The sequence below is a fragment of the Haliotis cracherodii genome, unplaced genomic scaffold (genome assembly GCF_022045235.1).
Source record: "Haliotis cracherodii isolate W230 unplaced genomic scaffold, xgHalCrac1.p SCAF_20, whole genome shotgun sequence".
In the NCBI taxonomy this organism is placed as follows: domain Eukaryota; kingdom Metazoa; phylum Mollusca; class Gastropoda; order Lepetellida; family Haliotidae; genus Haliotis; species Haliotis cracherodii.
In genome coordinates, this window is record NW_027266276.1 from 18310882 (window position 1) to 18328560 (window position 17679).

Here is a 17679-nt window from a genome sequence, read left to right on the forward strand (position 1 = left end):
ACTCGCGTTTGAATTTCAGGATTGTGATTTTCTTTGCAAGATAACAATGAACGTTTTGTGACAGAAATGGTCGTTCATACCTGACATTGGAACTGCCTAGATCCATAGTTTTCGTGTTTATCAATTTTGCTCAATACAGAACTATCGAAACTGTGTTATTACTGCAATTAAAATATTAAACATTTGCATCATTCTCTGTGTTTTATTAGTCAAGTGTCTCATCTTACACAAGACATTTGATCCGTGGTGCTAAATTTCTAGGTGTATATATTTCCTGACCATCAAATGCATTAAATTCAGAGGCCCCGTCTCAAAACGTTATGGTTAAAACAATAATCACTTGCTGACAATCAGATATATTAAAATCAGAAGCTCTGTCTAAAGATGTTATGACTCAAAATAGAATAAACTGTTGAGCAATCAAAGACATTAAAATCAATGGCTCTAACTAAAGTTTTTATGGTTCAAAATAAAATAAGAAGTCAAAATATAATCACTTGCTGAGCATGTAAGGAAATAAAGACATGTCTTTGTCTTCAGTTTTCATGGCTCAAAACACTTGTGGAGCATCAAAACCTTTAAAATCAGGAGCTCTATTTAAATCTCAATATTCACACAAGCATTAATTTTGTAACTTCATTGTGCCAAGATATTTCTTAGATAGTAATTATATGTCTAAAATCTGAAAATAACATCATCTTTCAACAACAATTTTTTTGTGACAGAACATTTTTATTTCCCGCCAACAATCTGAAGCATAAATATTTTTTCAAACAATCTGGCACAATATCTTTTTTTTGCTAAAATTCCCAAATTGCATGTATTGATGTTATCAATGTAAAGTCAAGCATGACACATAGTGTTTCCTCCAAAAAAGTAAGATGACATTTGTTTTCATGTTTCCAACTTTCGCGAGCCTTTGAAGATAGATGTGTAAGAATATCTTTGGTCACCACGTTTAGTCCCACGTGCAACTTGGATCAAGGAATGAAATTTGTACGTCTATCTGGGGTACTTACAGTAAACAGTGAGGTTAGTTGTGCAGTTTGATTTTTCAAGCCCACCGACAGTGTTGCTAGCCGTGAAGTTATACAGCCCGGCGTCATCCCTGGCAGCAGAGGCTATAGTAAGAGACGGTATGGCGACTGTGCCACCACTGTATCTTGGGTTGGTTAGGTTGATGGGATTTCCCTGATACAACCACTGTACGGAGGAGACTTTCGGGTAAGCTGGTACTAATAAGTTAAAGGTCACCCTCTCGCCTTCTATCACTGACAAGTGCGGATTTTGAAGAGAGCTACAGACCGGGGCATCTGAAAAAAAAGCAAATATGTTTAAGGGTTAACGTTTCAACAATGTTTGCAGATGATGGTTTCGTGAACACGCAAACAAATACATGCACTTACACACGGTCACATGGAAGTTAATTGATCAAGAATACATTATTTATTGGTATAAAATAGCATATGTTTTTAATTATATATTAAGTATTTAAAAAACTCATTTTGATATTTAAAAAATAACAAATGAGCTGTTGATCATTAAACTACTTGAAATGCTGCTGGTGCAAATGAATGCCATCCTTTGTTTATTTATGACCATAATCCGCTTTCAGGTAGACATGAGTTGGATAATCTATGAGTATATTGTAACAACCAGGAACAATGCATGAATATTATTTATTCAAACGTTAACCAACCAGAGATTGCTATGGGTCCCTCCACTATATATGCGTGTGCAGTTTGAGTACCAAAATAATATATCATGGAACGCCAGCAAGTCTCATGTATTCATTTGTCTTCAATTCATCTATTCTATTTTAAGGTGGGGCATTTTCATGCGTTGTTTCAATGGTCGTTTTCACGTTTTAGGAATGTTTAGAATTCTGTATCTATTTCTAACAAATTAATCTACTATAAAATGTTGAAAAATTATAGGTATAAAAGGAAAAATGGCACTGAAATTGTTAGGAATAGATCACTAAAACTTTTTAATGTACGGCATTACGGGAAATATCACTTTCTCTCACTATCACTTACTCGCTTTATTACTCTCTCGCTTCGTTCAATTGCTTCAATTGAAGGCGAGAAAGCAATGTCTCCTCTCCGCTACCATAGAGAACAGAGTGTTCGTCGTCCCTGCACTATTAACGTCCAGTATGTTCTATGGGCCTTATGCTTTTTTACGAGACCGGTGGTATAAAAGCCTTGTCCGGTACAAGTGTACAATTCCTATAGGATCAACTCAAATACACTAACATTCACCTTGAATTTGTCTCTCGATTTCTGTAAACGAAAAGCTACATGTGCGTTAGTGTTTTGAATATCGTATTGAATTCTTCATACATATATATCATAAACAGATTGACAGTAGCTTATTTTACACTCTTACTTCCATGTCGCCGTGAGACATGTTTCACATGTGATCTTCTATGATGTACAGGGTGCGAGAGTGAAAAAGTGTCACCTTACCAACAGAACATGTCACTCTTTGAACTCTTCTCTGAGTTTACGTGGGTACCGTATGGGTCATAAATAGGACAGTGGACGGCCATGGCCACTAATAGCTAAGCCTGCACTAACAGAGGACAGAGTGAAGACACTACATAATAGAGAAAATTTCACTAAATCCTCCGTAGGTATATCCAATGACTTGACTAAGCACAGGCGATAGGCGAACGCGAGAACGGAAAACATGCTTTACACTATAGTTGGAAACTAATGTTTAAACCCCTACGGCCTAAAGATACTTCAAACCGAGGCTAACGTGAATACCAGAGAGACCAACAGAACATTTCTACTACTTCCAAGGCCGGAACAACTTTGTTCAAACCTTCGGCATCGACATCTACTCCAAATCAACGAAAGGCAATGTTATGCATTGGCAAGCAAAATGAACAGTCAAGCTCGGACATCAACCGGGCTAAAGAACAACAACTATCCGCTATCTATGAACATGAACTTACTCCACACCAAACTGTAAATATACTATCGTGGAACTTTAAGCAAGCTCTAACAAGCAACCTAAAACAGTTTGACATAATCTGTCTTTTTGAAACGTTCCTTGACAAGCCGTTAGACATACCTGAACTTAATGACTTGGGCATATTCTTCAGCAAGGCATGACATGACAGATTATCTGAAGGAGTTAGTATGACTGTCACAAAAACTTTACTGAAAAGTGTGCAAATTCCTATAATATCTGGCAATCTTGTGTGTAGAATAAGCGAAATCTGTTGTGAATATAGATCGGGATATCCTCCTGATAAAATATTATTCTAGACCTTATTCTCTTACTTTTTACAGTGTGACTCATCTGTAGCCAGCCATGTCAATGTAGCATCATTAGTCCTGCAATGTGTCATCATTAGTCCAGTCAAGACAGATCTGATGATTTTGGAAGGAAACGTCATTGGGACAGAGTTACATTGACGAATCTCTCCAACCTGTTGTACAAACGTTCGTGCAACAGAACAGGACAAGATAACACGAGGCCCAATACATCTTGCCTTGGCTAATCACCAGACCTATCACCTTTAGAACACTTTTGGGATGACCTTGACTGTCAAATTAGAACACAACCAGGTCGCCCTTATAACAAACATCAGTTAGCACAGGCCCTTTGAGAAGAATGGCAATGAATCCCACTTCTTGTGATCAGACGTATCACATCTTCTCGTCGTCGAGTATATTGATTACTGTGGTGGGTAAACACAATACTGACTTACAGTTGTGACATTCTGAAGGATTAAGGGGAGTTTTGATGATATGCGGATTTCATTCTTGATACGTGTAGTTGATCAAATACTGAACAAATGAACCCCATCATCCAAACTGTGGACACAATACCTTCTTTTTCGTTTTCATTTATGGCATAACTTGTAATGATATTGATATATAATTCTTGTCTTTTGACAATAGAAGCATGTTTATGTGTTTTTTTTCAAGTAAGAATAAATTATGCTGAATGGGCGTTTCTTATTATATACAGAATTTTTCTGAATTTGAGAAAAGTGATATTTTCTTTTCAGTGAACATTACACTTGATATTACACTGCAGTGAACTTAAGCCTTTGACGGAACTATTGTCATACAAGAGATTCTTCCCCTTTGTGTCTCCTTTTGTTAGAAGTGTCTACGCAATTGTTGACGTTCTTTTTACATTAGTTCCACATTGACAAGGCAAAATAATTAAGGATGGTCATTTATTGAGTTAATATCAATCCAGACGTTTAATCTTCGCTGGAAAATGTAATGTTTCGTTATCAACTGTAAATCTCTCATATAACTCGTCAATCGAGACTGTTCGTTTCGCAAAGCGTCATTTTTGTTACTTGACCAGAGTGTATTCTTTCTCTTCTCTCAGCGGTCTCCTAGTATTTAAGAATATTTTTGGTTAAAGTTGATTTTGTATATAATCATATCGAAATGTATGACAATGAATTATCGTGACCGTCAATATCTTTTTATACTTTTGTTCATATTTTTATGATTTTGCAAACAAGAAACTACTTTTTAAGTTGCAAAGGGGTGGTGAACCGTCACTGTGTGTTAGGTAGGGAGAATTTACGTTTCAAGGTTTTACATTTGTAATGAAATAATTTAATTTTCTGGTAGACAACTACACAAAAAGTATATATTAAATAGAATATTCCATGTGTCGAGTGAAATGTCATGTTTCTCTCAGCTCGTGACGGGGGAAAGAAGATATTATAGAGAAACATGATATTTCACTCGACACATGAAATATCCTCTTTATTATTTACAGGGGGCACTGGTGGCCAAGAAGTCTAAAGCGCTGTGCAGAGTTGCGTCCCTTGGGCACGCCAGAAACCTTTGATTGTGGGTTCGAATCCCGATTCGCCCCGATTATGTTTCTAGGTTTGTCATCACCATATCCGTGCTCATGGGTTCACCAAAGTGGTAAACGTCCGAGACGTGTATCACTTCGAGCTGACACGCCATGATATAACTGGAATAACGTTAAAAGCGGCGTTAAACCCAACTCACTCACTCATTTTATATTACAGCAACTACTATTTCAGTCATATCACAGTGGATATGACACAGTGACTTGCACCATACATCTTGAAATGGAAGATCTGAAATGATTATTAATGAATAAGTGTTACAGGCATACTGTCTATCATGCTTGTGTCACGGTGTAAAACATTATGGCTTTGCTCACGAAATACTCCGTATTGATGAGGATGACCCTATTGATATGGAGACCTTTTATTGAGGATGAGGGTTTTTTCAGCTACAAAACCAGATATGTTTTAACACACAGTGCCATTAAAAGGTGTCAAATGTAACGTGTTATACTTGGGATAACACACAGTAAAATACAGAGTCTGGTACTTTAAGGGTTGAGTTCCATCACTGCAAGGGTGAGACTCTGTGTGCTGGGCATTAGGTGTCTGAGTAGTTGTTAATTGGAAAATGCACTGTACAAATTCTTCATATAATTTTTTTTTTTTAATTCAATTTAGACAGAATCCATTTCAACTCGAATGATGATGTCATAGCCGTTGTAACGTAGATAACCTTTTGGACAGCCAAGAGAAGGACCTCTAAGGAACTGGGATAATGTCCTTCCAACATTGATGGCAAAACTGTATCAGTATTAAAGGTGACAATGATAAAAAAAATATATCACATTTATATTGTAGGATAAATCTTTCTATGTGAAGTTCACCCTTGTAACGGAGTCAGGGCATAGACATTTGTGCCACGTAAATCAATGACGGAGAGATGATCAGTAATTATCACTGTCGAGTGAATTATGGATTCATTAACCATTTGGTCATGTCTGTAAATCGCGAAGCAACCTTATTCACTTCGTCACAGATTGGATAGCGTTATGTATGCGATAAATCAATCCGAAGATAGAAGTTGTAAAACATGTAATTCTGGATGTAGGAAAAATGATTATCACTTTTTGCTTGTTAGTGAGTTTTATGCAGATCGGCGTTAAGGGAGTTACCTAGCTGTAAAAGTCCAGTTTTTGTCGGAATTTCGTGGCTCAATCGAAGCGCCACCAGTGGCTATTACGAGTTATTTGACTTCTATTGATAAATCAGATCACACCTCTCATATCCTTGCATTTGCTTCAAACAAAATGGCGGTGCCCGGTCATGAAGATCTGATCGATACTCAAGATCTTTATTGTAATAAAACGGACCTCACCTCGCAAAGTGCATCAAATCAGAAAAACACGAAAATTGTTGGGACATTTCTTTCGATGCCAAGTTGACAGTGAAAATGCTTTGCAAAAGCTGCAATCGGCCTAAATCTGCACGGCAGTTTCCATGTTGTTTATGAACCGGATGTCAGTTTTGGTACGCGATTTCGATTGGACTAAGGATGTACAGGTCAATTAAGCAAAATTATAATTACATAACTCTAGCTTAGTTCGACAAGGATGGCAATTGGGCATTAATAGTCAGTTAACTCTCTTATTATGACAGCAGATAAACTAATATGTCATACTGAGCGGTTTAAGGAAGGAATAGTGTACAGCAATGACATTCTAAATGAAAACAGGGATCATGTAACATTACAGAATTGGAAGTGAGGTATGGAATTAAAACACATTTTCATTCATTTAAATGTAACACATTAAAAAAGAACTGTAAAATATCCAGTAGGATTAATGGAGTGCCCATTAACACAATTAAATATAAGAATGCTCAATAATAATAATAATAATAATAATAATAATAAAAGGAAGTAATTTTTTCTCCCAAACTTTACTGGACCCAAGCTGTTCTAAAACAGGTAGCATAGAAAAGTGGGGAAACGTGTTTCTTAAACAGTATGAAAATGCAGATCTAGAAACTATATATACAATAATTGTTTCGATGTTTATTATATCTGGAAGAAAACAGTGACTTATACCCCTACTGTTTACTGTATTATCTGTAACAGGCATGAACAGGCATGAAACGAACAAGTTATGAAATTGAAGTTGTTAGTGACATTTTATTGTATCTGTACTTGTATTATCTTAATGAATGAACAATGTATAAACTGAGTGATATATATAGATCCTGTTTAATTGGCTTCATGTCCCAATGGCTTCCACCTATGTGTTCTCTGTCCATCATATTGTGACAGTACTATCCTTCTGTTGTCATAACTTACTCATGTTGTCCCACTCATGTATGCAATTGTTGTTATAGTTAATCCTCTACTGTTAATACTCCACCTACTATATATATTCTGTACAAAGTCCCTCATTCCAGTTGCAGTTTGTACCCCAAGCGAGCAACACCTCCCAAGCCAGCACTGAGCATTGCCTGATAGCCAGCCAAGGAGAACTCCAACATCGGTAATTATCACGTCATCCTTTCAGCCTTATTCACATACTCTTACAATCACTCTCACCGTTTGTTTGTTTGTTTGTTTGTTGTTTAACGCCGAACCTAGCAGTGTTCCAGCTACAGGACAGCGGTTTGTAAATAAACGAGTCTTGGCCAGACAATCAGTTGCAGTTTGTACTCCCAGCGAGCAACACTTCCCAAGCCAGCACAGAGCATTGCCTGATAGCCAGCCAAGGAAACTTCACCATCGGTAATTATCATCACGTTATCCTTTCATCCTTACTCACATACTCTTATCACTCTCACCAAATTAATCACAAAACCCCTAAATCCTTAAAAAAAACAACAACAACACTCAAACACACCCTTTAGTCTCAAACCAACACCTTACCCTCCCCCATCTCCTTAACACAGCACGCTCTCATTTCTATTCACTACCCACGCCCACCACTCAAACGCACCCTTTGACCCAACTCCTAAAAACCTAAAAACCCAAAACACCTAATCCCCCCTTCACAACGCACGCTTTTTCCTACTCACCACCCACGCCCACCACTCACCTATCACTCCACTCCTTCGACTTAATATTTCCTAATCCCAGCTTTCCACTTGTCTCACCAACCCCAGCCTTCCAGCAAAAAAATAAATCTCTAGGGTTCAGGCACCACACATCTCAACTCACCCAAAACATGACAGACACACGCATCATCTCACACGCAGACACCCCAGATCCTGATTTACCCACACCCGCGGAAGCGCACAACACCTCCGGGAGGACAGTCGAAAACATTGTTCCGGACGAGTATGGCTCAGACATGGAACATACCACCCCCACCAAACCAGCCAACTCGCCTCCACAATACACAAACCCAAAAAAACGTAAGCTCGACTCATCCACTCCACCACCTTCTCCCACACCCTCCCCGGCTTCCTTCATCACCACCTTCGCACTATACTTCTTCGCCGCAGGCTCAGCATCAATCCTAACTAAACAACTCTCACCAGACAGGATAGGTTTATGGTTTAAACGCGAAAAAATCCATTACAGCAACATCAAAAAAGCAAATAAAGGTTACCAAATAATATTCCCAAATCAAGATTCATTCAATGCAGCTAAAAAAATAGTACAAATTTTTCACGTAACCGTAACAAAACAAATTCCAAATTGGCAGCAATTCACCCGAGGGGTAATAAGAGTAAACCCTAGAGAAACAGCCGAAGACCTAGAACTCTACACCCAAGAAGCAAACACAAATCAATACCCTCAACCCCAAATAACAAGCACCCGCAGGATAACAACAAACAGAAACGGCAAAACGGTCCCTACATCAATCGTTATTGTAAACTTCAAAAAAACTGCTAAATTTCCTGAAGCCCCTAATCACATCTCTTTCGGTGCCCACACTAAACTAGAAGTTAAACCATACATCAAACAGGTCAAACAATGTTCTAACTGCCTTAGATATAACCACACGGCCACCCAATGTACATTCAAAAAAACTAAATGTAAAAAATGCGCCCAAACCGATTGCCCAGGTACATGCTCTCCCTGGTGCATCCATTGCAAATGCATAAAACATACATCACTCTCAAACCAGTGTCCGCACAGACATGCCCTAACACAACAGGCCAACAAACACATAAACATAGATTCGGCCAAAATCCAAACAAGAAAATATGCACCACCTACATCCAAACCTCTCCTTCCCACACCACACTCAACCACCACACACAAACTCTCGGATTCAATCTGGGGCAACCACATAGAAACCGCACCCACCACTTCCACACATCACCTCTCACAGCCACCTACCAACTCCCCCATAACATCAACACCCGCATGCAAAGCAAACAGCAAAACCACAGGCACACAACGACCCTCAGCCAGACACTCTACAGCCCACAAGGCAACAACACTTCCCCACAAGCAACCACAACAAAAAAACTCAAACACTGAGGAAACCACAGCTACACCCAACACGCAAGCACAAACTCAACACCCCACACCACAAACACCTCCACAGGCCTCCCCAATGAAAACTCAAACAATAAAAACCAACCTAACCGACGAAGACGAGTATTCTTCCACCGAGGAAATAAATGAAATCACTTTCTCAGCCCCTAAAACCAACAAAAACTTCAGGCGCAAAAATCCTCAATTAACCAGCACTAAAACTCTTAATAACCTCACACTACTCCTAGCCTACATGCATAAGCAAAACTCACCAAATGCTAGTATTAAAGCTTTTCACTCAGTAGCACAAAAACTAAAACTCACAACTCTCTCCTTTGAGTTATTTCTCTCCCAACTTAGGGAAGCTACCAATTAAACAAAACCTAAAACTCAAAACAAACTAATAACCTCTCATCCCCCAAAATGGAAGGACTAAATATATTTCAGTGGAACGCCAACGGATTAGCCTCCCACGGCCAGGAATTAAAAGCCAAATTCAAACGAGACAAAGGTCCACACATAGTCTGTATACAGGAAACTAAATTCTCTACCAGATCTAAATTCACCCTACCAAACTATAACTCAATAAGAACTGACCGAGCCAAAACAAACCCAGGTAGAGCCGGAGGCGGCCTAATCATATACGTCAGGGAAGATTTAAGCTACAAAGAACTAAAAATAAACACACCGAACCTAGAAGCAAACGGTATCCAAATAACAAATAACAACCAAAAAATTAATATCATAAATATATACCACTGGGTAGAAAAACAGGTCAAACCTGAGGATTTAAACACCCTCCTCCAAATAGGCAATAAATCTACAATCTTCCTAGGAGACTTTAATGCCCACCACCCTACCTGGGGTATAGAAGATAAAATAGATAAACACGGAAAACTCATCTCAGAATGGATAGAACAAAATGACCTAATACTACTAAATAACAACCAACCTACTAGATACGACAAAATACACCACAAAATGTCGGCTATCGACTTAACCATATGCACCCCAGATTTAGCCCAAAGTATTCAATGGGAAGTACACGGGGTACCACTAGGTAGTGACCACTTCCCCATAAATATAACTATAGGAGACGTAAACATCCCATCACCAGCCCCAAACCAGGAACCTAAATTCCACTACAACAAAGCCGACTGGGACAAATTTCAGGACATTTGCAACCAGGCTAACCTAGCTGACCTAGAAAGTAACGACCCCGAAATCTACTGTAAAAACCTCACTGACTATATAATAAACGCAGCTAAAAACTCCATTCCTTTCAAAACAACCAGCATAGGCAAACCCTCGGTTCCTTGGTGGAACGAGGAGATAGAACAAACGAGGCGTAAACGCAAATCCGCATTCAATAAAGCCAAACGTGACTTCAAACACCTAAAGATAGCACATGAACTAAATCACAAAGTACAAAGCTTAGTTAAAACAGCTAAAACAAGAGACTGGAAAAAATTTTGCGAAGAAATTAACCATCATACAGACGCCAGAACAGTTTGGCGCAAAATCCACGCCATTAGGGGCATTAAACGTCATAAAAAAACTCCCAACGTAAACAATTCAACAAACCCCACTGAAAAAGCTAATAACCTTGCAAATCACTTCTCGGCCGTCAGTAGCAATAGCAACTTCAACCAAAAATTCCAGGAACAACTAAAAGCAGAAACCAAATTTACCAAAGAGCCAAAAGATAATAACCTAGAAATTAATCTCCATTTCACAATGGAAGAACTACTCCACGTCCTACAAAATAGGAAAAAGGGCACAGCCCCAGGCTTAGACCTTACTTCATACCAGATAATTAAACAACTACCACCCAAACTACTCCAAACTCTTCTGAAACTCTATAACCTCATATATCTAAACGGACAGGTCCCTTCACCTTGGAAACAAGCCCTGGTCATACCAATCCCCAAACCCAATAAACCAGCTGACCAGGCTAATTCATACAGACCAATCTCCCTAACTTCTAACTTATGCAAAGTAATGGAATCAATGGCCAAAAACAGGTTACAACACTACTTAGAACAAAACAACATAATAAATCCAGACCAAAGCGGTTTCACTCCTGGACGCTCAACCTTAGATAACCTCGCCCGACTAGAGCAGGACATTAAAACAGGCCAACTTAACAAACAATATACTACAGGCATCTTTCTAGACTTCTCCAAAGCATTCGACATGGTTTGGCATAACGGGCTAATACAAAAACTACAAAAAATAGGACTTAAAGGTCAAATAATTAACTACATCCAAAGTTTCCTAACAAACCGCAAAATCACCGTGGGCATAGACCAAACGCTATCGGACCAATGTCCCCTAGAAAATGGCACTCCCCAGGGCAGCATCCTAAGCCCAACACTCTTCAATATTATGATTAACGATTTATTCGAGGGACTATCCCCCAAAGTAAACACATCAAAATTCGCGGATGATGGAGCCCTCTGGATCCGCACTAAAAGCATTAAAATGGCCCAAAACTTACTACAAAAATCTCTAAATAAAATACAAAAATGGGTTGACAAATGGGGCTTCTCCCTAAACTCAGAAAAAACCACAGGAATAGTATTTAAACACAAAAATATGCAACCCGCCACCCTAAACCTCCAACTAAACAACAAACCAATCAAATTCCAAAAACAAACCAAATTCTTAGGATTAATCTTCGATGAACATCTCACCTGGGATGCTCACATTAAAAACCTTGTAACCAGATGCAGCAAAGACCTAAACACGTTAAGATGCCTAACCGGCTCCAACTGGGGGGCCTCTAAAAACACCCTCCTCTCACTCTATATATCACTAATTAGGTCCAAACTAGACTACGGCAGTGCCATTTACGACACCTTAAACAACTCTCTCATTAAAAAACTAGACTCAATCCAGTATCAGGCCCTAAAACTAATCACACGAACTCAACATGGCACCTCTTCCACCTCACTCCAGGCCTTAACAGGAGAAATGCCACTTAAACTACGTAGGGAACAACTTACCCTAAACTTCTGGGCCGCGTCCCAATCAAACCCACTAATCGAAAACTTAATAAAACAAAATATTAGCCCTAGAAACCAAGCCCTAGCCCGGAAACATCCACTACTTACTCCAATTTCCCAAAGAATAACCAATTACCTAAACGAACACAAAATAAATAATCTTAAACAAAACAATAAATCATCCAATATCTTCACTCCAAAACTTAAAATACCAAAAATAGACACAACACTAGCCGATACACTAAATAAACAGACCGATCCTAACATCGCTAAAACCACCACACTAGCATACATACATGAACATTGGCCAAATTGGTGTCACATATACACAGACGGATCCTCAGATCCGATCTCAAAACACACAGGTTTCGGAGTCCACATCGCACAACCAACCAAAGACACACAATCTTACCGACTCCCAAACAACCAATCCATATTCACGGCCGAACTAATGGGCATGGCCTCAGCACTACACAATCAGCAATCTAAAAAACACCAAAAAATCCTCATCCTAACCGACTCTCTCAGTGGACTACAAGCCCTCAAAAATAAAAACACTAAAAACCGCCCCAAACTAATAAATCAAATACTCAATAGCTCAAACAACTTAACTAAGGTAGGTAAACAAATAGAGTTCATTTGGATCCCCGCCCACGTAGGAATCTTTGGAAATGAAAAGGCAGATAAAGCAGCAAAATTATCCCTTAAACTCCCAGAAATAAGCTTAAACTTACCCAGCTCAAAATCAGAAATCAAAAGTGTCAATAAACAAAAAATTAACAAAAAATGGCAAAATATATACCAAAACTCAAATAGCCAAATCAGGAAAGTACTCAAAAAAACCCTAAATAAACCCAAAATACTACAACCATCCAAAAAAATCGACAGAATAATTACCAAACTACAAACAGGCCACACCAAACTAAATAATCACCGTAAAATAGCTAAACTACACACAACAGGAAACTGCCCACATTGCAAACAACAAGAAACACCAGAACACGTACTCATTCACTGCACACACTACCAAACACACCGAACAACACTACAGACCACCCTAAATCTTAAAACCGGACTTACACTAGAATCAATCCTAAATCCACAAAATAAATTAGAAAAATTCAAAGCCTTAGGCATATACCTAATAAAAACAGGACTAATTAGTCGCATTTAAACCCCAAATAAAATATTAAAACCAAAACTACCTTATTTGATAACCACCCAACACACACAGCTCCCTTAGTTCGTCCCCCACCCACTCTTGGCATTCTTTCCAAATCTCAAAATTTCAAAATTACTATATAAGTAACCCCTAAAGCCCCCTCCTGGGTTGCACAAACTCACTTTTCCCCTTTTTTGAAACACATTAAATGGCCTGGCCGGGCCCGTGTGCGACATACGCTTGCAGTCGGAAAGCGCACGTTAAATCTCCAATATAAGTAAGTAACCCTCATTCAGTCTTGCTTGACAACGGTATAAGTATTAAAGAAGTTGTTATCCATAAAATGGTGTCTACTTTGTGATGGGACTAAAGACGGGTAAACAAATTATAACAACTTATGTCAAACACTTTCAAATCCTGAAAATAGAACATGAGTAAATATCTCCTTTCACAAAGCTAAGATGAACCACCAGCTGTGACATATTAACCATACAAAAACAAAGACAGCATTTTGCTTTATGAATGATTTCTTCAAGTACAAGTTAAACAAATAACGTTTAAATCAGTACAATAACACCACGCGACGATCTCCAATGGTTTGTAGTACACAGATCAGACTGAATGAAATCTGGAAATAAGGTCACATGATGATGTCATGTTTCTGTCAATCATATGAAGTTAAAGGTTTCAATAAAGGACAGGAAACCAATGCTGAGATAGATGATTGATATCGCTGCCATGGCTATTGCCCGTATGGTTATCATGGCATCAAAATTTGAAAGCTCAGAACATCGTAAGATCTCTACATTGACTACTTGTACAATCATTACAAAATATTGTCTTGTCATACCAGTGTATACTTAGAACAGCTCCCCCCAATGTCAACCAAAGCGTTGTCTCAGAACAAGCTCAAAGCAACTGCCAGATGTTCCAAGATTCAATGAAATGGAAAGAACTTCTAAACTGTCTGAAGAATGCTGAAATCCTTTCTTCATACAAACCCCAACTCAACGTGCTTAGGCGTGGAGTTAAACGCTATCTATACTCATTATTATGATTAGTAGTAGTAGTAGTAGTAGTAGTAGTAGTAGTAGTAGTAGTGTCTCTCTCGCACTAGAGCGAGTGTCATAGAATTCAGTGTTCTATGAACTAGAGGAACGCTTCTTAGAGTTTCCCACATGTTGCATGTATGTCCATCTCAATGTAACGGGCTCGGAATCAACAATTGCAAATTTTCCGTTCCTAAAATAACCCTTCCTGTTTGAACTCTCTAGATCTCTAAGGGTCATATGATCGTACATGGTTCAGATGTAGTTTTGACATAGACAAAACATCTAGTCTAAAAAAACAGTTTAAGCTAAAAAATATATACCTGAATAGTTTAGCGATGGTTTAACTGCTTGTGTCACCTTTTTTTATCACTGACATGTGCTGGTAATATGTATAGACCTAAGTAATATTCGGCAGATATGAAAACATAGTCATAACAACATTTCATATATGAATACACAATCATAATGCCATTTAGAAAGTGGTCAAATGTAACAAATGTTCTATTTGGGATAACACCTTATTTGTAAAGTACAGATTCTAGTACTTTCTTGGGTTTAGTCCCATCCGGGATTCGAACCCACACTACCAGATTGAGGCACCTAATCGCCAGAACACAAAGACAGCAATCTAACCCACACAGCCACCGAGACTTCCAGAAATATGAAAGTCAGACAACAGATAGTCTAGATCACGTAATTTGTGTACGTCTCTGACAAGAGTAAGTTGGTACGGCTCCAATGGCCGAAAGCTATGAATATGCAATGCCATTTAGAAAGTGATCAAATTAAACATTATATTTGGGATAACACTTTCTTGGTAAACTACAGATTCTATTTTCTTGGGGGAATTCAGATTTTATTACAATTCTCCATTACACAATAAGTGGTGCGAGTAAGTCAAAGAAGTCTCATTGAAAACCTGCGCTAGCACTGTCTGTCAATGCCTGGCGGGACATTGTTGTCGTTGTGGTCGTCATGATCGGTTTCGTCATCATCGTCTTGTTCAAAGTCAGGTAAATTCTGAGCACTGCAATATTGTGCAAAACAGCACATGCTTTGGTGACGCAACATATTGTATCACGTTTCATGCAAGGTAACAAAGACAGGCACGGAGAACGACTTTTCCAATTGTTGAATAATATCCCAATCGTACCCTTTCCTTTATATAGCGATGAGCTGTAGCGTCTCTCAGCGTAGATTATTGATAGGACTGAGCAAGTATGGCAAACATGGATGCTATGGATCCCCTAGTAGGTAACCCTGGACATCACCGTTTTCAAACTTGTCGTTTATGCTGCTCTCCTGCAAGATTCTAGAGTCGTGACAGCACCCAGGCCATCTCGCTACAATATTTGTGTTTAAAGGCGAAAGGTCACAGATCACCTGTGTTCACAAACCTCAGTGTATCTGCTCCACTCTGAGTTGAGATAGGTATGTTTGTGCGGTCAAATGCCCCGATCACGTAGCTCCTCCTAACATTCACGTGAAAGATCTCGAATTGAGCCACCATGACTCAATTGTCCAATCTACTGCAATGGAATTGCAGAGGACTTAGACATAATTTCAATGAGATTCAATTATTGATACAAGATTTACAACCGGCAGCACTCCGTCTTCAAGAGACTTATCTTAAAAGTACAGATAAGTTCACCTTAAGACAGTACGATGATTATCATTCCTTTTCTCCTCCTGAGGATAAAGCAACAGGAGGCTCAACTATCTTGTTGCGGCAGGGCATCATACATAGCCCTGTCGCTCTAAATACCAATCTTCAAACTGTCGCTGTTCGGCTGACTCTGCACATTGCTTTTACGCTGTGCTCCTTATATATCCCTCCTTCCTCTGATCTTCGACAGTCTTATCTTCAAAATCTATACGATCAACTTCCAAAGCCCTGCATTATCATTGGTGACGGACAAAACCCTCTGTGGGGAAATATAAATGCTAATAATATAGGAAAAATCATTGAGGATTTTCTTTCTGACAATAGCTTATGTATCTTTAATGATGATTCGAGCACCTATTTACATCCAGCCACTGGAACTTATTCTGCCCTCGATCTGTCACTCACAGACTCAAACTTGTATAATGAATTTGCATGGACAGTCCATGATGACCTCTGCGGGAGTGATCATTTTCCCACTATACTTAAAACTGTTAATCCTACTGATGAGCCACCATCATCCAGGTGGAACTTTACCAAGGCTAATTGGTCCTTATATGAGGTAATGTGTACTGACAAATTAAAACATGATATTTTCCAGAATATTCCAGATCCGTTACAGCTATTTTCGGATTTACTGAATGACATTGCTAACCAAACCATTCCCAAGTCCTCTGCAAATCCCCATATTCGTAAACCATGATTTACTAATGACTACAAACAGGCCAGGAAGTGTAGGAAGAAAGCAGAAAAATATTTTCGCCGACATGCTACAGTCCATAATTTGGATAGGGTTAAAATTACAAATGCCAAGGCACGACGTGCTTTTAAACAAAATAAGCGACAATCTTGGAGAAACTATGTCTCCAAAATAAATTCCCGTACACCCATTTTCAAGGTGTGGAACATGGTCCAGGAAATAAAAGGCAAAGGTTCAAAATCTTCTGTTCATCATCTTAAGGATGGTAATCAGAAAACTGACATTGCAAATAAACTTGGAGAAACGTTAGCCAAACATTCATCATCATCAAATGATGTCCCGGAGTTTAGAAAATACCAGAAACAACAGGAAAAGAAAAAATACATTTTAATTCGGACAATGGTGAAGACTATTTAAGTATTTTCATTACATGAGCTACGTACTGCCCTTGGACAAGCTCATGATACAGCAACAGGAGATGATAATATCCATTATCAGCTCTTGAAACATTTGCCTGAGACACGTCTCGAAACCCTTTGAGACATTTTTGACCAGATATGGACTTCAGAGAATGTCCTTCCTTCGTGGCACAATGCCATTGTAGTCCCCATACCAAAACCTGGCCAGGATCATACAGATCCCTCAAATTATCGCCCTATATCGTTAACCAGTTGTGTCTGTAAACCATGGAACGAATGGTAAATAACAGATTAGTTTTGAATCTGGAAACAAACAATCTTATTACTAATATTCAATGTGGTTTCCGGAAAAACCGAAGTACTATAGATCATTTAGTACGGTTCGAATCCTTTGTTA

The 17679-nt window shown here is 38.8% G+C and overlaps 1 protein-coding gene across 1 annotated transcript in view; it reads right to left on the reverse strand.

Moving 5' to 3' along the window:
* LOC139470055 (titin-like) overlaps positions 1-17679 on the reverse strand; it is a 181032-nt gene that overhangs the window by 108735 nt on the left and 54618 nt on the right. Inside the window, exon 6 of the mRNA XM_071252343.1 lies at positions 1020-1313. Coding sequence (XP_071108444.1) covers positions 1020-1313 — 294 coding nt within the window. The remainder of the gene's footprint in view (positions 1-1019; positions 1314-17679) is intronic.